Source organism: Peromyscus californicus, unplaced genomic scaffold (assembly GCF_007827085.1).
Source record: "Peromyscus californicus insignis strain IS unplaced genomic scaffold, ASM782708v3 Scaffold_19__1_contigs__length_69161282, whole genome shotgun sequence".
In the NCBI taxonomy this organism is placed as follows: Eukaryota; Metazoa; Chordata; class Mammalia; order Rodentia; family Cricetidae; genus Peromyscus; species Peromyscus californicus.
In genome coordinates this window covers 2,817,011-2,838,804 of record NW_026294491.1, presented here as the reverse complement: position 1 = coordinate 2,838,804, position 21,794 = coordinate 2,817,011, and the positions used below count along the sequence as shown (strand labels likewise).

The window sequence follows — 21,794 nt, the reverse complement described above, 5'->3', positions numbered from 1 at the left end:
GGGGGTGCAGCCTTTTATGCCAAAGAGCTGAGCTGCTCAGGCGTCAGGCACAGGAAACCAGATGTCCCCCATCTCACCCAGCGGAGTTCAGACAACAGTGACATGGATTCTGTCCATGCAGGGGCCCAGGGTTTGGGAAGGAAGGAGCACCCAAACATCAACTGATGATGTGTTTGCCTTTATCTCTTTCAGTTCACAGTCGGGGACATTCAGTAAGTTTGAATCATTCCCTTGCCTTCCTGTTTCTGGGATTATCACCCTTGAGTTTCTGTCCCCGAATCTTCTTGAACTGCAAATCCTTCTATCTGAAAGAGTCATTATGTCTTAAGTGACTCCTTATTGTTTCGGTTTCATATCCTTCTTGTCTCTTTTCCTTTTGCAGTAAAACACACAATCTTGTCTCTGATTCAGTTACTGTGGAAGACTCTGGTGGAGCACATGCCAATACACAGTTCAGTGATTCTCAGCCTATGGTCACCACCCCTTCGGCAACTCTCTATCTCCCCCAAAAAATTTACATTACAATTCCTAACAGTAGCAAAAATACAGTTAGGAAGTAGCAACAAAAATAATTTTATGGTTGGGGGCAACCCCAACATGAGGGATTGTGTTAAAGGGTCGCAGCATTAGGAAGGTTGAGACCCACTGATACAGTCTGTTATAACCGGAGCTGCTTTCTCTGTGCTGTGCCATCAAACTGATTGTTTTTACTTAAGATGAAAAATACTCTCAGACTGACAAAACATGTCTGTCAAGACACGATGATGATTGTAACCACCAATCAATTAGAAGAATGGGATTTTAAAGTAACTTGTGGAAGAGTAAGGGAAGGCAGGAAATGCATTCAGGTAGGACTGCATCACTAGCCTGAGTATGTGGACCTTAGCTCAGTGGGACAGAGTAGTCTTCTCTGTGGGCGGAGGATGGAAAGAAAACACAGAGGTCAGGAATGCTGGTTGCTTTTCAGAAGGCTTGAGTTTAGTTCCCAGCACCCACACCAGGCAACTCCCAGCTGCCTGCAACTCTACCTGGCCTCCTAGAGCACACGCCCCACACACACACACACACACACACACACACACACACACACACACACACACACGGCACATGCTTTCACAGATGTAAACACATAAACAAAAATAAAAAACAATTTTCTAGAGAAAGGCTGTTGGAAAGCGGGTTCTCCTGGAGTTTGAAAATCTCCACTAATGTCTCTTATGTGTTTTGTTTTTTTAGCACTGCCTCCTATGGGTAAGTTCTTTAACTGTTCTCAACTTAGATATTTGACATAGTTCACATACTTTCTGGACTGGACAGTTCTACTCCCAAAATTGAGGCATATAATCCTCAAATGCCCTCTTGTTCAAAACCTCCTAAGACTTCTAGTGTCTGCTTTGCTGCGCGGGGGAGGTGAAGTCCTGCAAAAGGGCTCTAACACCTGCACCCCAACCACCTTCCGAGAGTGAGCACCAGTGAACATCTCCTCACGCGCCTTGAGCACAGCGTGAGGAAAACGCATTCCGAACCCCAATAGCTGTTAGAGCGCCTCTCTTTTTGGCAGTGGAGGCCCTCCCTCCTTCCTCCTGCCTTCTAAATGACTTTATTGGACAGGCAGGAGTTATTGAGCCCCTGTCCACACTGAGTCTTCCTTCTCCAGCAAGAATCCTCACGGTTTACTTTGACAGCCTAGATAGTTCTTTTTTCTTGATTTAGGGAACCAAATCACTAAAGAGAAAAAAAAAAGAAACAAACAAACAAAAAAAAAAAACCTACAAAATTCTTACCCAAAGCTAACGAGTTGAGTTCTATAAGAACACAGAAATGGATGCACAGGGGAGCTGACTTACCCACACATCATTAAAGGGACCTGAAATTTTGACATATGAGCTAGCATATATTTCAAGTAGTCTAAAGTGATATTTAGAGCTGAACTCTGGAATCTGACTAGCAGGCTCAGTTCCCAGCTCCTCCGTCAGCAACACCTAGACACTCTGATTCCGCCTTCATCTGTAGAACTCTAGCAACAACAGGGTCTGGCTTGTCTGGCTGTTGTGAAGATGGGACTGTTTCATTTAATGCTCAAAAAAGTGGGTGCTGGGCTGAGCTGGAGAGAACAGCTCCATGGTTAAGAGCACTTACTGCTCTTGCAGAGGACCTGGTGCCCTGAAGCTCCATGGGGGGCTCACAGCTGTCCCTAACACCAGTTCCAGGGACTGGCACTCTCCTCTAGCTTCCAAGAGCACTGATCACATGTGGTGTGCTTTCACCAGAAACACACACTTAACACAAAATAAATAAATCTAAAAATGTATGGAGAGTGGGTGCTTGGAATGTGATAAAGGCAATAATCATCAGCTAGTACTATTATTACTTTTACATGATGAAATATGCTTTTTGTCAACAGGGACAGCACATTTGAGTTTTCTTCCATTTTAAAAGATAATCGTTTCTTCCCACAGTAAATCTTATCTGATTTCTTCCCAAGCTACAAGCTCATTATCCCCCTTGCCACTATTCATTAGTCTTAACCTACCGAACAAACAGCCAGCTCCTTCCCATTACATTTTACCTTTTCTCTCACTGGCCTTCCAATTTACTGAAAAGAATCCAGAATTTTACCAATAATATCTGTATTTTATTATTAGTTATCAATACCTACATTATCTAATATCTAGGTCACATTAACAACTATACTATGTAATTTCCACCATTTTATATTTTGGGGGAAATCTTCAATTACCCTCAGTTTGTTGGTTTTAAAGTCAGTCTTGGGGGAGGGGGAAAGGAATTACTGGATACCTGAATCACACGCTTTTGCTGTATACTCAGTTCTATTCCTAGGTTGTGATGGACCGGAAGAGGGACTCTTGCTAGAAGGATGCAGGGACTCACTGAAAAAGAGAATGGTTGGAGGTCCTAATGAATCCTACACAGTGCTGCACAAGAGAGAGATCAAACGAAGGGTCCGGCCGGGGATGGGGCTGCAGTGCGAGGGCGAGGTTCCAATGATGGATCAGGTAGGAGCGGCAAGGAGGCGAGACTCGCCAAGAGGCCAAGACTCTCAAGTGAGGTTTGACCCGGGCCTTCCACCCGAAACCATGTGGTGTGAACCACCACGGTACAGAAGACCTGAATCCAAGATGAGGAGGACCAACGACGCCATGCTGAAGAGACAGGGATGGCAGGGCGAGTGCCCAGTGACCGAACATGAATTCGAGTACCAATACATGAAGACTGCTACGCCTCCTGCCTCGTGGCCGCCCCAGAGAATGGCCTCAAATGCTCCACCGCCTGCAGCCAGGCCAGGCAAGACAGCGGCCCCAGCTCCTGAAGCACAACAACCCCCTGCAGGAGGGGCCCCAGCAGAAGCACCCGCGGCACCACCACCCGAAGGAAATCCAGGAGGGGAAGAGGGTGATAAACCCAAGACAGAGAAGAAGAGAAGGAAGAGCCAAGGTGGAGAAGAAGGTTAAGAATAGCGCAAAGCTGGGCCACCACCGTGATCATCGGGCATAAGCTGTCTCAGCCCTCGCCCCAGAGGATCATGGTTATAAAATCCTCAAGACATCTTTGTTTTCTGCTATTCGGTTTTTCATTATTAGACTTCCCCGCCACAAACTTCGTCTTCCAAATTTTGCTTTATAAGTCAATATATTTAATCCAGTGAAGAAAGATGGTGTTTTCTGAAATAAAACGTCTTTATTAAATATCTAATAAGTTCCTTTGACAGTGTTCCATCTCTGGCTTACCAAGTTGACCTTATGATCTTGATGGCTACAAATGCTCTATTAGCCATAAAAAATTATAGAAAATAAAAATCAGAGTTCCTGCAACCAAGTAGTTTATGACAGAGATGGTGACAATGTAAGCATAATCATTTTTAAGAGTCAATTTTAAGATGTCCAAAAGTAGTTTAAATAGACAGTCTGGTAAGAGTTTAGAAATAAGAGTGTCAGAAATCTCAAAAAAGAAAAAAAAAATCTGTCCCTTTGATGGGGAGAAAGCAATGGCATGTTACAAATTGACAAACAATGGATTAGATGTAGGTACGAGAGAGCAGAAGAAAGGCAAGGGGGTTCGAGGCACGAGGCTATGCCCCCCCCCCTCCCCGGGCACACACTTGTGTATAGCTGAGACTCATGGGACACCTGAGGTGGGGTTCTGAAAACGATGGTGGAAAAGGTGTTTCTAAAAAACAAACCTGAGTTTACACTTTCCCCTTTGGACAACTGAAAAGCTTCTGGGGTATTTGAGACAAGTGACTCGGTAAATCTGCTTTGCAAGCGTGTTAATCTGGTGACTGTGCAAAAGAGATGGGGAGACATGGCACGCAGGTAAGTGATGGACAGCTCGCCACAGGGGCGGTCTACAAATGAATGGCGTGGGAAACATGCCGGAATAGTACCATCTGATCAAAAGGCGTTCTCTTCGTGAGACTAAGGGGACTGATGAGGGGCACTGTGCAGGCTTACAGTTGAGAAAGTGGTGTGGTTAAAATAAAAGGAACACAGATTTTTTTTTTTAATTCTTAATCTACATAGATCACACAAAGAGGCTAAGATATCTATTGTGACCCTAGGCACGATTATTCAGCCATTCAATAACCTTACTTTTGAGACCTCTGGAAAAGGGAGACTCTTTTGTTAGCAGTTAGGGCAGTTTGGTTGCTCATGTGAAAATTCTTTGCTTTGGGGGCTGTTGAGGAGGCTCAGCAGTTAAGAGCACTGGCTGCTTGTGCAGAGGGCCCAGATTTGACTTCCGCACCCACAGAGTTCACAACCTTCAGTAACTCCAGTTCCAGGGGATCCAATGCCATTCATGAAATAAAAATAAAGGTTCTCTTTTTTAAATAAATAAAAATAGAGCCTGTGTAATGGCATGTTTTTAATCCCAGCACTAGAGAGGCAGAGGCAGAGGCAGGCATAACTCTGACTCTGAGGCCAGCCTAGTCTGCACAGCAGTTCTAGGCAGCCCGATATACATAGGGAAACTCTATATCACTAATAATAATACTCTAAATAAAAAATTTAAAAGTACTTACCTTCAGCAGGAGACATAACCCAACACAGAGCTGTGAAGTGCTCTTTCCTTTTCTCATGTCCTCTGAATTTCTGTCTTCCTGTCCTGTTTCAGAAAGAGAGTGAGTAGTTGGCTGGTAAGATGACTCACTGGGCCAGGACCCACATGATGGAAGGAGAGAACTGACCTCCACACATCGCGCGCGCACACACACACACACACACACACACACACACACACACACACACACGCACACACACACCAGCAAACAGCTGTGACTGGAGCCGGGAGAGGCTGGAGTCGGGGTGCAGGGGGTGCAGGGGGCACGTGGAGAGACGCACTGCTGGGTCAGACCCCGGCGACCCGCACCAGCACCCACCCCCAGCTGGCCACATCCCTGAGTCCTCCTCCTGAGTGCCATCCTCCAGCTAAGCTCTGCCCTCACCAAGTTCTCCCGCACATGCTGCCCACCATTGTCTTCTGCTCTTTTCCCTTTTGGGCCCACCGGTGCCCCCTCAATACCTTCCCCCAGGTTCCCATCACCGCCTCCTTCCAAAGTTCTCTACCTTCTCAGTAATTCCGCCACTCACTGCCTTCCACCCAATTCCTTCCCATCCTGGACCTAATTCCCCCTCACCACCTTCCCGACTCAGTTTCCCCTCATCTTCTCCAAGTGTCTTTCCACACCCATTTCTCCCTCAGCTTAAGTCATTTCCTCCCCTCACTTCCCTCCAGCTACCCAAGCCCTCCTTCACCCTCTCCCTCCCTCAGAGGCCCACCTCATCCTCCTAATCTTCCTGATTCTCCTGCCAGGTTCCACTCAGCACTCCCCACATCACAGTCTTCTGCTCTGGTTGGTCCTTTTTATGAACAAATTTCCCTCAGTTTGTTTCCACTGGTGTCTGCTTATACCCCTCCTCCACCATGGCTAGCTCCACATTTCCTCCTCAAGCTCACACCATTCTCAACCCAGGAATCCCACTGAATCAATCCTCTCACCAGCGACCTAAGCGAGATGTCCAGCTGCTAATGGCCTTTCTCTCTTCCCTAATACAGACCTGCAGTCTCCAAGACTCTCACCAGAAACCTCATTTACATGAAAGGACACATACCTAACCCTGTCCACACTATTGTCTTCTGCTGTTCTCCTCCAAGGAATCTCAGAGCCACACTATAATCTCACTTATCAAAAGGAGAGGGTGTGAGCCGGGGGGCTGGGGGGGGGGGGAGTGGCTCAGTGGTTAAAAGCACTTGTTCTTGCAGACCTGAGTTCAATTCCCAGCACCCATATGGTAGCTCACAACCATGTGAGACTCCAGTTTTAAGGGATCTGATGCCCTCTTCTGTCCTCTGTGGGATCTGCATGCACATGGTGAGCAGACAAACACACAGGCACGTAAAAATAAATACACATAAAAATAAATCTTGCCTGGTGGCCACGCCTTTAATCCCAGCACTCAGGAGGCAGAAGCAGGTGGATCTCTGTGAGTTCCAGGCCAGCTTGGTCTACAGAGTGAGTTCCAGGTCAGCCAGAACTGTTACAGAAAGAAGCCCTGTCTCAAAAAAACAAGTAACTCTTTAAAGAGAGAGAGAGAGCGGCCTGTGGGGAGTGGGGGAGAGGTTGTTAGCAACCTTTTGAGATGTAACTTGAGAACCAAAATGCCGAACACTGAGACAGTGTCTGGCTGCTTTCAGGAGCCAGAAATTAGGCATACCTCACTTCGCACCGCTCCCTAGAGGAGCCAGCACGTGTTTGAGTATGTCTTACTTTCTCTCTTGGAGAAGCCCAGGCCCACGCATTTGAGAGTGCCTTAGTCTCTTTCCCTGCAAGCCTCTCTTTCTCCTAACCCTCATGATTAAAGACTATACTCAAAACATTTTTTTTAAATCTCCAACTCTGCTTCAGAACAGCTCAGCCTTGATCCTGACCTGGCCTGAATCAAGGTCCCGTGTTAGTCAGGGCTCTCTAAAACATGAATATATACAAAGAGAAAGGGGATTGATTGGCAGGGTTTATGGGCTGTGTTCTAGCTAGTCCAAGAATCCTACTGAAAGTCCGAGAATCCAGTAGTTGTTCAGTCCACAAGGCTGAGTTTCTCAGCTGGTCCTCAGTATGCACCAGAACCCGAAGAAGTAGGCCCTAAGGTCAGTGAAGGAATGGACTTGCCAGCCAGAGTGAGAGCAAGCAGCAAAAGAGAAATCCTGTTTACATAGGCTACAGCAGAAGGTGTGGCCCAGATTAAAGGTGGATCTTTCCACCCTAAAAGATCCAAATTAAAAGTGGGTCTTCCCAAGCCAGGGTGGTGGTGGCACATACCTTTTAATCCCAGCACTTGGGAGACAGAGCCAGGCAGTTCTCTGTGAGTTTGAGGCCAGCCTGGTCTACAGAGAGAGATCCAGGACAGGAACCAAAACTACACAGAGAAACCCCATCTCAAAAAAACCCAAAAAAAAAACCAAAAAAAAAGTGGGTCTTCCCACTTTGGGATTTGATTAAGAAAACACTCTACAGGTGCACCCGATGCTTGGGTTTTAGTTAATTCTAGTTGTAGTTAAGTTGAAGACCAAGTGTAGATGTCACAGTCCCCAAAAGATTAGAACTCCTCAGGTAGCTAAGGGTGAGAGCATGGAGCCACTGTGTGGCAGCCCTGTCCACTGCTGGCAATCCACCCCTCTCCTTCTTGCTGTGGGATGTTCTAAATGGCAAATGTGTTGCTGATTGGTCAATAAATAAAACACTGATTGGTCATTGGCTAGGCAGGAAGTATAGGTGGGACAAGGAGGAGAATAAAGCTGGGAAGTGGAAGGCTGAGTCAGAGAGACACTGCCAGCCGCCACCAGGACAAGCAGCATGTGAAGATGCCAGTAAGCCACGAGCCATGTGGCAAGGTATAGATTAATGGAAATGGATTAATTTAAGCTGTAAGAACAGTTAGCAAAAAGCCTGCCATGGCCATACAGTTTGTAACCAATATAAGTCTCTGTGTTTACTTAGTCGGGTCTGAGCAGCTGTGGGACTGGCAGGTGAGAGAGATTTGTCCTGAGTGTGGGCCAGGCAGGAAAACTCTAGCTACACCTTCTCCTCACTCCCACGGTCTCATTGAGACCCAACCCTCCCCCCCCCACTCCTCATCCTTCCCCCAGACAATGACCCCAAAGCTTTTCCTTCTCTCCAACCCTCATTTCCCCACCCCTCTCCTCCCTCCATCTTGCCCTCTATTCCCTCATCTTCCCTCACCCTGAAGTCCCCTCCCTCTCACAGCTACCCAAAAGGACTAATGGGGGAGGCTGGTGGACACTGTGGTCAGCCTGAGCATCTGTAGGAGGAGACGTTGGGGTCCAGATGTTGTCCATACCTTACTCTACACAACCATGAAACCAACTTTCCCACAACACCAGTTTTTACTTTAAAAGGCTCAGTAGAATTACTAAATAAAATAGTTACTTTGTAAAGGCCTATTAAAATTTTCTGTAACAGAACAAATTATATTCCATCTCAACAACTCAATTCTGACTTCTTGTTACCAAGGCAGTCATACATATTAAAAAAATGAGTTACACCACTGTGTTCCAATATAACTTTATTTATGGATAATGAATTTGAATTTCATCTTTTCTCATAACACAAAGTACTATTTGACATTTTGCATCAAATAAATGTTCACATCAGTTCACAGCACGCACGCACGCACACACACACACACACACACACACACACACACACACACACACGACAGTCATATTAAATTTGGCTCATAAGAAATAATTTTGCAAACTCTGCTTGAAGAAACAACTACTAACAAATTAGAAATGTAATTAAAGAGAAATTCTTTAACTTGATAAATGCTGCTCACTTTGGGTTGTTCTTGGTTTTGTTTTAAAATACTAAGCATTGGACTCAGGGGCTCATATGGCTGGGTCAAGTGCTCTACCATGGAACTATGTTCTTGGTTCTTAAATTCTGGACTCTCCAACACATTTCCCAAAAAGAGGCGATATGCACTCTGTCTCAGTTAGGGCTTCTGTGCTGTGGTAAAACACCACAACAACCAAAGACAACCCGAGGAGGAAAGGGTTTATTTCAATTACACTTCCATATCACAGTCCATCATCAAAGGAAGTCAGGGCAGGAAGTCAAGCAGGGCAGAGCTGATGCAGAGGCCATGGAGGAGGCTGCTTCCTGGGTTGCTCCCATGGCTTGCTCAGCCTGCTTTCTTACAGCACCGGGACCCGCAGTTCAGTGTTGTGGAGCATTACTTTAACTACGTAAAGGTGCATTGCATTTGTCCCACTTTGCCTGTCTAAGGCATCTGATTGGTCTAATATAAAGTTGAATGGCCAATAGCTCGGCAGCACAGGGATAGACGGGGCTGGTGGGCAGAGAGAATAAGTAGGCTCAGAGGAGAAGGAGGAGGAGAAGGAGGGAGAAGAAAGGGAGACGCCTTGGGGCAACCAGGCAACCACAGCCAGACACACACACACAGAGTAGGAGATACAGAAAGAAAGAACGGTAAAAAACCCTGAGGCAAAATAAAGATAAAGAGAAAAAAACTAACATAAGTTATAAGAGCTAACGGACAAGCATAAGGTAAGGCCAAGCACTCATAACTAATAGTAAGTCTCCATTTCATGATTTGGGAGCTGGTTTGTGGCCCAAAAGAAAGCCTGCCACAGTCCAGGGGTAGCACCACCCAAAACAGGCTAGGCCCTCCAACATCAACCATTAACAAGGAAAACGCCCTTCAGGCTTGCACACAGGCCAATATGGGGGCATTTTCTTAATTGAGGGTCTGCCCCTCTTTCAAAATGACTCTAGCTTATGCCAAAGTTGACATTAAAAACTAGCCAACACACACTCCCATTAAATTTGGAAGAAAATAGACCCCGCAATTCTAGCACAAACTTCCATATTAGCTATTAGGCAACCTATAGAAGGAAGAGTTTATTTGGGCTTACTGTGTTATGGGAGCCCACCAGAAATGATCACTCAGACACTTCACACCCAACTGAAAGTCTTCATCCTAGCTGGCTGGGACTACACCCAGGTACTCAGGGACCAGGATGGCACTACACTCAGGCACTCGGGGACCAGGATGGCACTACACTCGGGTACTCAGGGACCAGGATGGCACTACACTCAGGCACTCGGGGACCTGGATGGGACTACACTTGGGTACTCAGAGACCCAGATGAAGCCCCAAGTGTCCAGAGTGTGGTGCTTTTGAATGCAAAAAACAAGTCCTTGGCAACTTGCTCAGCAGTTGGGGGTGGGGGGCACTTCACACAAGCATGCAGTTTGACAGAAGCTAAGATAAACTAGCTGGGGCATCTTGACCTGGGGTTCCTATTATACGGTCGAGTTATTCTCCATGGGACTCTCCATCAAAGAGATCAAATTCTAGTCAAATTTGAAATGTCCTCAGCAAGAAGACCAGATGGAGGAACCTCTGCACCATCTTGTTCTGTCACAAGTTCTCCAGAGGGACAAGAGTCCATGATGACAGGGTGTAACATAAGCACAGTGGTGTAATGGAATAATCCTTTTATACAGTGGGAAAATGTGTCACACTTATTGGTTTAATAAAAAGCTGAACAGCGGGGCTGGAGAGATGGCTTGGTGGTTAAGAGCACTGACTGTTCTTCCAGAGGTCCTGAGTTCAAATCCCAGCAACCACATGGTGGCTCTCAACCATCTGTAATGACATCTGGCGCTTATAATAAAGAGCTAAATCTTTAAAAAAAAAAAAAAAAAAAAAAAAAAAAAGCTGAACAGCTAATACCTAGGCAGGATTTCTGGGCAGAGAGGACACTGGGAAGAAGAAGGTGGAGACACCAGGAGACACAGAGCAGGTAGGATGGGCAATACGGAGATGAGTTAATCTCTCCCCACAGAGAAGAAAGTAAATTAATAGAAATGGGTTGGTTTAAGTTATAAGAGTTAGTTAGGAACAAGCCTAGGCTATCAGCCAATCTGTTACAATTAACAATAAGTTTCCATGTGATTATTGGGGAGTGGACAATCCCCAAAAAAGACTAACTACACAGTGGCTAGAGAGAGAAACTGAGGGCTTATGTCTTGAACCATACACAGGAACCAGAGAGAGCAAGCTGAGCAGGATGTATGGTTTTGAATCTTCAACGCCGACCCTAGTGACACACTTCAAGGTTACACATCCCAAACCTACCAACACTACAACCCACTATAAACCAAGTATCCAAACGTACGGGACTATAGGGGACATTCTCATTCAAAACACCACACTTGGCTACAAAGAGAGTTCCAAGCCAGCCTGGGTCACATGAGATCCTGTTTTAAAAGATAGTTAGATAGATAGATAGATAGATAGATAGATAGATAGATAGATAGATAGATAGATAGATAGGACAATAAAGTTAAAATATATAAAGCCAATTTTTAGAAAATATTGTCATAGCTATATGTATATTTGTGTGTGTGAGAGAGAGACAGAGACTCAAATCTAGAAATCAAAGAATTTATGTAAGAAATCGATGACAGACTGATATAAAGATAAGGCTGATTCATGGAGACTCGATGAACAGGTTATTGTCCATAGACAAGGGTCACTGAAAGAACTATCTCTAATCTAGTAATCCCACTACTAAGAACAAATCCAGAGAACAGGAATACAGGTGTCAGAGACATCTGCTCCATCATATTCACTGTAGCCACTAGTCACAAGACCCAACACACAGGGCAGACCCTAAGTACCCATAGCCAGATGAACAAATTAAAACAATGTCCATTCAGCGCTTGGTCCATTTCATGCCAAATGGTATGAAACCTAAGAAAATGCTATTTCACACCAAAAGGAACATGCCTTCCCATAGTTCAATCCAGCTGGAACAATAGTCAGGGCTCATCATCTGCTGCCTGGACACAAAGCAAGGACTCCCTGTTCCCACAGTGACAGCCTCAGGGTCACACTTGAGAGCAGTGGGTCACAGCTCCAGGCCCTTCCAGGACTCATCCCGGGAGCTTAGCCTGTGGCTTCTACAGACCCACAAGGACTCAACTGACAACACAGAGGCTGTATCTGCACTATGGGGGCAAAGAGTCACTGGGAAGAGGGAGGAATTGAGATTCTTCCTCTGGGAGAGAGTCAACAACTCTAGAGCCTAGGATGAGCCCCTCCCTTTGGGAACACAGAGACTCCTTCCGAGAAGGCAAAATGCTAATGGGCACAGGGAACTCCTCAGAGCTGAGAATCATTGAAACATCTCCCGACTTCAGCCTGAAGTATGGAAAAAGAGTCCCAGAGAAGGAAGCTTCATGGAAGGAGAAAATGTGGGACATGTCACTCATGTTATAGAAGGAAATGTCACCTTCACTGTAGTCCACAAACACCCCCACACTCTGGGGAGCTTGTCTAAGGGGTAACGAAGCCCTCCCACTGTCAACATAGGCCCAATAGCCACTGTTAGTCCGTCCCACGGTCCAAAACCCCCTTTTTGGACACTCCGAGTACCAGCCTTGCTTCTCCACATCTTCCCTCCAGACGCCCAGAGTCCACGTGCTGCTATCTCCATTCTTTATCTTCACCTCCCAGTAACATCTTCCAGAGGAGATGCCCTCAGTGCCCAACACACTGAAGGGGCTATCCAAGTGCATAGCAGTATCCTTCCGGGTCACACTCCTCCTGTCCTGAGAAATGGCAAGGATGGCATGGGCAGAGTCTGGATCCAGAGTGACAGACCCTGTGGGGAGAGTTTCCAATCATGGGAGGTCCTCTCCAGCCCGCAAACAAGGCCACAGCTTCCCCACCTCCACCTCAAAGCCTCTTAGCTTCTTCTAGGGGGACAAGTCCCTCACAGAAGAGCCTGGGGCTCAAACCCATGGCTTGCAAGCAGGGGAAGGGAACAGAAGGCTGACCAGGGGTTACAAAGTCACAGGGTCCTTGAGAACCAGACCCAGCTTAGTGACTGTCCCTCTGCCTCCCACACCACCACCACTGAAGCTGTCACAACCTGGAACACCACAGGAGACTGAAGGAGAGACCAGAGCCATGGGAAGACCAGGAGGAGTGTCCCTAAGGAAGACAGAGTCACTCACAGGCCTGGAAGTGTTCCTTGCGCCAATCTACAAGAGAAGCACAGGTCATGTGAGGGGTTTCACACACTACACCATTTAGTCAGCCTCTGTCTTCTCTAAACACAGACCTGGGAGGTGTGGGGACAGTGTACCTGTCTTGCACATACACACACACATACACACACACACACACACACACACATACACACACACACACACACACAGAATCCTTGGAAGGGCAGGGCTTTCTAGCTCTTCTCTACTAATGGCCTAGTCCTGTGCAGGTCTCCTTTGGGGAGTCACAGCTTCTGACAGCTCAAGAGGACAACAGCTACACTGTGCTGACTAGCTTTTATGTCAGCTTGACACAAAGTAGTGTCATCTGGGTGGGAGGAATATTTACTGAGAAGACACTTGCTGTGGGGTGTTCTGTATGTTAAATGTGTTGCTCTGATTGGTTAATAAATAAAACACTGATTGGCCAGTAGCCAGGCAGGAGGTATAGGCAGAAAAAACAGAGAGGAGAATTCTGGGAAGTGGAAGGCTGAGTCAGAGAGATCCTGCCAGCTGCCTCCATGACAAGCAAGATGTAAGGTACTGGTAAGCCTCGAGCCATGTGGCAAGGTATAGACTAATAAAAATTGGTTAATTTAATATATAAGAACTAGTTAACAAGAAGCCTGCTGTGGCCATACAGTTTGTAAGCAATGTAAGTCTCTGTGTGTTTACTTGGGTCTGAGGGCCGCAGGAGCTGGGCAGGAACAGAATGACTTCAGCTACAGATGCTTCCCTAGGACTGGCCTGTAGGCAAGTCCTTGGGGCATTTTCTTGGTTGATGATTGATGTGGTCATAGAGTATGTGAGAAACGAAACTGAGCAAGCCAAGAGGAGAAATACAGTACATACACACACACACACACACACACACACACACACACACACACACACACACACAGAGTTACACATGTATACATAGGTCCTGCTGTAGCCTTCCCATAAAGACTTGGCAAAAATATTCCACAACTCTGGCAGAGGGCTTCAGCTTACCAGAGGCCATACAGAGCTAGGAACCCCAGGTCAGACACTACCACCTCCTTAAAACATGCCCAACAGCCCCCAACTGCACCCCCTTTCCCATATCCCAGCCTTCAATTTTGACAGAAGACTTCTGCTTTACTGGAGGCCACAAAGGTACCAGAAACCCAGAGGCAACATTGGCACCCAAAACACCAGAGGTCACACAGGCCACAAAACCCCAGTGAAGATACCCTACTAGACCAGAAGTCTTGCTGGTCACCAGAACCCCAGGCCACTCAGTCCAGAAGACCATAGAAGAAACAGAAACCAAAGGGGAAAAATGTCCATCTAACAAAGATAAACTCAGAAATCATCATCTAAATCTGTAATAAACCCAAACCCAGATGACTAGTGTAAGAACACAATTGACAACATCCAGGGCAATATGAATAAAGCCCTTAAAGAAATCCAGGAAAACACAAACAGGTGAAGGAAGTGAATGAAACTGTTCCAGACCTGAAAATGAAAATAGAAGCAATAAAGAAAACACAAACAGAGGGAATCCTGGAGATGGGAAATGTAGGTAAGCAAACAGGAACTACAGATGCAAACATCACCAACAGAATACAAGAGATGGAAGAGAGAATCTCAGGTGTAGAAGATATGATAGAAGAAATTGATATATGGGTCAAAGGAAAGGTTAAATCTAAAAAATCCCTAACACAAAACATCCAGAAAATCTGGGACACTATGAAAAGACTCAACTTAAGAATAATAGGAATAGAAGAAGAAGATTCCCAGCTCAAAGGCCCGGAAAATATTTTCAACAAAACCATAGAAGAAATTTTCCCTAACCTAAAGAAAGAGATGCCTATAAATGTGAAGCTTACAGAACACCAAATAGATTGGACCAGAAAAGAAAGCCCCCATACCACAAAATAATCAAAATTCTAAATGTTCAGAACAAAGAAAGAATGTTAAAAGTTGCAAGGGGAAAAGGCCAAGTATCATATAAAGGTAGACCTTTTAGAATTATACCCAACTTCTCAACAGAGAATCTAAAACACAGGAGGGCCTGGACATCTTGCAGACTGTAAGAGACCACAGACACCAGCCCAGACTACTATTTCCAGCAAAACTTTCAATCACCGTAGATAGAGAAAACAAGATATTCCATGACAAAACCAAATTTAAACAATATCTATCACAAATCCAGCCCTACAGAAGATACTAGAAGGAAAACTCCATCCCAAGGAGGTTAGTTACACCCAAGAAAACACAAGAAATAAATAATTTCACACCAGCAAGAAAAAAAAGGAATCACATGCACATACACCCATACTACTAACAACAACCACAACATCAAAATAACAGGAATTAACAGTCATTGGTCATTAATATCTCTCAATATCAATGGACTCAATTCCCCAATAAAAAGACACAGGCTGACAGAATGGACGCAAAAACAGGATCCATCCCTCTGCTGCATACAAAAAACATACCTCAACCTCAAAGACAGATATTACCTCAGAGTAAAGGGTTGGAAAAAGATTTTCCAACCAAATGGACCCAAGAAGTAAGCTGGTGTAGCCATCCTAATAGCTAACAAAATAGACTTCCTACAAAAATTAATCAAAACAGATGGGGAAGGACACTTCATACTCATCAAAGGGAAAATCCACCAAGATGAAGTCTCAATACTGATCATCTACACCCCCAATGTAAGGGCATTTGTAAAAGAAACATTACTAAACCTTAAATGACACATCAAACCCCACACATTAATAATGGGAAACTTCAACACCTGACTCTCAATAATTGACAGGCCATCCAGACAGAACTAACAGACATTATGAATCAAATTGACCTAACAGGTATCTACAGAACATTTCACCCAAACACAAAAGACTATAGCTTCTTCTCAGCACCACCTGGAACCCTCTCCAAAATTGACCACATACTCTGAAACAAAGCAAGTCTCAGCAGATACAAGAAAACTAAACTAACCCCCTGTATCTTATCAAATCACTATGGATTAAGGCTGGATTTCAACAACAACAGAAGTCCTACAAACTCATGGAAACCAAACAACTCTCTACTGAATTACCACTGGGTTAAGGAAGAAATAAAGAAATTAAAGACTTCTAGAATTCAATGAAAATAAATGCATAACATACCCAAATTTATGAAACACAATGAAATTGGTGCTAAGAGGAAAGTTCATAGCACTAAGTGCCTTCATAAAGAAATTAGAGAGATCTCACACTAGCAGCTTAACAGCACACATGAAAGCTCTAGAACAAAAAGAAGCAAGGACACCCAAGAGGAGTAGTTGCCAAGAAATAATCCAACTCAGGGCTGAAATCAGTAAAATAGAAACAAAGAGAACAATACAAAGAATCAATTAAATAAAGAGTTGGTTCTTTCAGAAAATCAATAAGATAGACAACCCCTTATCCAAACAACTAAAAGGCAGAGAGAGAATATCCAAATTAACAAAATCAGAAATGAAAAGGGGGGCATAACAACAGACACTAAGGAAATCCAAAGAATCATTAAGTCATACTTCAAAAACCAGTACTCCACAAAATTGGGAATTCTAAAAGAAACAGATAATTTTCTCAATAAATACCACTTACTAAAGTTAAATCAAGATCAGATAAACAACTTAAATAGACCTATAACCCCTTAGGAAATAGAAGTAGTCATTAAAAGTCTCTCAACCAAAATAATCCTAGGGCCAGATAGTTTTAGAGCAGAATTGTACCAGACTTTCAAAGAAGAGCCAATACCAATACTACTCAAATTATTCCACAAAACAGAAACATAAGGAACATTGCCAAATTCATTTTATGAAGGCACAATAACCCTGATGCCTAAACCACACAAAGATGCAACAAAGAAAGAATTACAGACCAATTTCCCTCATGAACATTGATGCAAAGATACTCAATAAAATACTCACAAACCAAATCCAAGACTACATCAAGAAGATTATCCACCATGATCAAGTAGGCTTCATCTCAGTGATGCAGGGATGGTTCAACATATAAAAATCTGTTAGTGTAATGCACCATATAAACAGACTGAAAGGTAAAAAACCCACATGATCATCTCATTAGATTCTGAAAAAGCCCTTGACAAAATCCAACACTACGTCATGATAAAAATCTTGGAGATATCAGGGATAAAAAGGGATATTAGAGATGCCTAAACATAATAAAGGCAGTTTACAGCAAACCAGCATCAAAATAGAGAGAAACTCAAAGCAATTTCACCAAAATCAGGAACAAGACAAGGCTGTCCACTCTCTCCATATCTATTCAATATATAGTACTCAAAGTTTTTACTAGAGCAATAAGACAACTAAAGTAGATCAATGGGATACAAATTGTAAAGTGAAAATATCACTATTTGCAGATGATATGATAGTCTCCATAAGCAACCCCAAAAATTCTACCAAGAAGCTTCCACAGCTGATAAACTCCTTTAGCAAAGTGTCTAGATACAAAATTAACTCAAAAAAATCAGTAGCCCTCCTATACACAAATGATAAATGGGCTAAGGAAGAAATCTGGGAAACAACACCCTTCACAATAGCTACAAATAATATAAAATATTTTGGTAATTCTAACCAAGAAGGTGAAAGGCCTGTATGTAGGGAGAGATCCCTCAAAGCATTGCATCTGGCTTGAATTCCAGAATGTTACCACCCAGGCTTTGAACTGCCTTTTATAATGCTACCTTTTGTTACTATTACCTTTTGTTGCTGTTAGCTTTTGTTACTGTTACCTTTTGTGACTGTTACCTTATGTTATTGCTACCGTTTGTTTGAAGTGTTTGATTCTTACCTGAGTTATTCCTGAAGGGTTCAAGGTCTTTGCAAAACTTGATTATGAGAGGACTTAGAAAACCAAGATGTCTCAAATAGTTGAGAATTGCTTGGACATTTGGTTCCTTCAAACAACTCAGATAAAAGCTTTTGGTATGCAGAAATTGACTTGATAAGAGGTGGAAATTGTGTAACAATTTAAAAAGGGTTTTGCAAAGCAACAGGCAGTCAGTTCACCAGAAGCTGACTCACCCTGCTGCTGCTCCTGCTGCTAAGCCAAAATTCATCTGAGAGTGACCCTAATTCTTCCATGGACCCACACAAAATAGAACTCCAACACATGACACCCAATGTGGGGCTTGGAGAAAGAAGGATTCAGACACTCCATGACTGAAGGTAAAAAGTGCTCTCTCTGGTAAACAGACTCCAGGATTTGGCAGGGACATGGGAATTTAAATTCCCCATCTCAGGCAACAAGTAAAATGGCTCCTGAGACAAAGAATAAATCAAGGGAAAAGGCCCTTCTGGGTAGAAAAAGAGGAAGTGTTTAATCAAGAAAAAAGGAATATTCCCAGTAGAAAAGGGAATAATGTTCATGTTCAGATTAGTTGGAAACCTACAGAAATGATAGACTTAAAGTTAAAGAAGCCGTGGTGGCATATGGGACGCATTACCTCTATAAGAGAGAAGTTAAATAAGCTCTTGGATTGAAGGTGTGTGCTAGGGCTGAGCCACACCACAGGTAGAAGCAAGTTTTTCCAGTAATAATGCAATCTCGGGATTCACGGTGTGATCAAATATCCTGCAACAATCAGGGAAACGGCAAATCAAAGTGACTCTGAGAGCCCATCTTATACCTGTCAGAATGGCTAAGATCAAAAACACAAGATCAAAAACACAAGTTCATGATGTCAAGGATGTAGAACAAGGGGAACACTCCTCCTTTGCTGGTGGGAGTGCAAACTTGTACAGTCAATTTGGAAATCAATGTGGCATTTTCTCAGAAAATTAGGAATCAAGTGACCTCAAGACCCAGCTATAACTGCTCCTGGGCACACCACAAGGACACTTGCTCAACTATATTCATAGCAGATTTATTCATAATAGCCAGAAACTGGAAATAACCTAGATGTCCCTCAACTGAAGAAAAGATAAAGAAAACGTGGTACATTTCCACAATGGAATATTACTCAGCTGTTAAAAACAATGACATCAGGAAATTTGCTGGCAACTGGATGGAACTGAAAAGATCATCCTGATTGAGGTAACCTAGACCCAGAAACAAAAACATGATATACACTCACTTGTAAGTGGATGTTGGCCATAAAGTAAAGGATAATCATGCTACAATACACAGACCCAGAGAAGCTAAGTAACAAGGAGGGCTCAAGGGGGGACACATGAAACTCACTGTGAAGGAAAATAAAATAAACACCACCAGTGGATGGGGGAGGGGTTGGGATGAGCAGGTGAGTGTGGGAATAGGAAGGAGGTTGGGGGAGGATGAAGGGAGAGAGTACTGAGAGTCATAACTGGAATATGGGTGAATCTCTGGGATGAGCTAGAAACCTGGTGCATTGGAAACTGCCAGGAATCTATGAGGGTGACGCTAGCTAAGACTCCTAGCAATGGGGGATACAAAATCAGACAAGACCTCTAGTGGAGGGATTGGGACATCAACCCAGCCACATAACCTTTGACCTTCAATTGCCCTGCCTACAAGATGTGCTGGGGTAAAGGTGGCACAGAAAACATGGGAGTGGCCAACCAATGACTGGTCCAGCTTGAGACCCATGCCACAAGAGGCAAGCCATCCCTGACACTGCCTGGAGCACCAGGACCCAGAGGCTGCACAGCTCAGAATACTCATAGGCTGGTGCCCAGCCCAGTTGTTATCAGAGGGGTGTTATCCAATAAATGATGGAAACAGATGCAGACCCATAGCCAAACATTAGGTGGATGTCAGAAATCCTGCAGAACAAAGGGAGGAAGGATTGTAGGAACCAGTAGGGTCAAGTCATCACAAGAAAACCCATAGAATCAACTAACCTGGGCTCATAGGGACTCACAGAGGCTGAACCGACAACCAGGGAGCCTGCATGGGACTGACCTAGACCCTCTGTTTACATGTGACAGTTGTGTAGTTTAGTCTTCTTGTGGGTCTCCTAACAGTGAGAGCAGGGCTGTCTCTCACTCTGTTGCCTGCTTTTGGGACCAACTCCTCCTACTGGGTTGCCTCATCCAGCCTTAATAGGAGAGGAGGTGCCTAGTCTCACCGCAACTTGATACACCTTGGCTGACTGATATACTTGGGCAGCCTGCCCATTTCTGAAGAGAAACAGAAGAGGAGTGGGTGGCAGGAGTTGGGGGGGAGAGTAGGAGGAGAGGAAGGAAGGGAAAAGAAAACTACAGTCTGGGTGTAAAGAAAAATAAATTAAAAAAAAAAAGACTTGACCAATGAAGCTTAACATCCATCTGTTGCAGGATATCTGCAAACACCGTGAACCCTGAGATTGCATTATTTACTGGAAAAAAAACCTGTTTCTAGCTGTGGTGTGGCTCAGCCCTAGCACACACCTTTAATCCAAGGGCTTTCTGCTTGAATATTGTAAACAGGATTAAATAAAGTCAGCCATAGGTCAACAGGCAGAGCAAGCAACCAGATGACAGGAAGTGAACAGAGAATGACTAAGAAAAAACCATAGAGTGTAAGAGGGGTCAGGAGGACAGATAGAGAGACTCACAGGAATTAAAAGAGTCTTTTTGGGGACAGTGTAGGAGAAGGAGGCTTCTGGGATGTCAGCTGAAAAGGAAGGTCAGCTGGGTGCTCTCTCTGCCTCTCTGAACTAGCAGGCTTTCACCCCAGCACCTGACTCCTGAGTCTTTATTGAAAAAAATCAAATGACTGAGATTTTGTTAAAAACAACATCCATCCCTAATAAAGGCAGAAGAGCAATGTGGAGTGTTCACCCTCTAACTATTCCTGGTCAAGTCCTAGACATACAACCATCTTGAAAGCTAGACATCCTTGAATATGAAAACTTCCAAGACAGGGAGAGAGGGACAGTGATGAGGCAGGGGGCTGTGAGTTTTCTCAGTTAGGAAAATCCTGAGCTACATAGTAAGACCTTGTCTCAAAAAAAAAAAAAAAAAAGCTGAGATTGGCACTCTACAGTTCCTGCCCAGAATGTTCAAAGCCCTGTCTTTAATCTTACAGAACAACAACAATAATAATAATGATGATAATCCAAGAACTCTATTTACTTCTGAAGAACTGACTAAGCTGGACTTGGACACTGCTTCTCAACCTGAACTAAGACAATATACCTGGCTGAGCTGGAGCTGGAGGGTAACTACAAGGAGGGATGGAGGGAGGGGAAGGCGAGATGTGGAAGCAGAGACCGGCCCTACATTGTCTATCAGCTCCTTCACAGTCACCAGATAAACCACTTGAGTCCCTTTCCCTATTCCTGGACACCTACTGCTACAAGTGAATCTCTGTTTCCTTTCATGTCCTCGCCCTGCGTTTGTCCATTCTCCACCGACTTGCCTCCCAACATTCCTCAGGTTAACAGTTTTAAATCTCTGAGTTCCTTCTTTTACCCATAATCCCTCATACACACAAAGAAAAGCCACAAGCAAAGGCCACATCTGATGAGCAACGCAAAATTCTGGTCAAGACAGATGAAGTGCGACTGGAGGGATGTCGCAAAGGGTTAAGAAACTTGATGCTCTTGCAGAGAACCCAGGTTCAGGTCCAGCATTTACATGCTTACTCACAACGATCTGTGACTCCAGTTTCAGAGGATCTGACACCCTTGATTGGCCTACAAGGGCACCAACCCCCACCCCATATAGCACATAGACATGCATGCA

At 44.4% G+C, this 21,794-nt stretch overlaps 1 protein-coding gene across 1 annotated transcript in view; it reads right to left on the bottom strand.

Annotated features, from left to right (window-relative positions):
• Positions 1-12,079: 12,079 nt before the first annotated feature.
• Positions 12,080-21,794, bottom strand: part of LOC128114210 (butyrophilin subfamily 3 member A2-like) — a 19,698-nt gene continuing 9,983 nt past the window's right edge. Inside the window, exons 8-9 of the mRNA XM_052744036.1 lie at positions 13,091-13,117; positions 12,080-12,735 (exon numbers count right to left, since the gene is read on the bottom strand). Of these exons, the coding sequence (XP_052599996.1) occupies positions 12,080-12,735; positions 13,091-13,117 (683 nt within the window). The remainder of the gene's footprint in view (positions 12,736-13,090; positions 13,118-21,794) is intronic.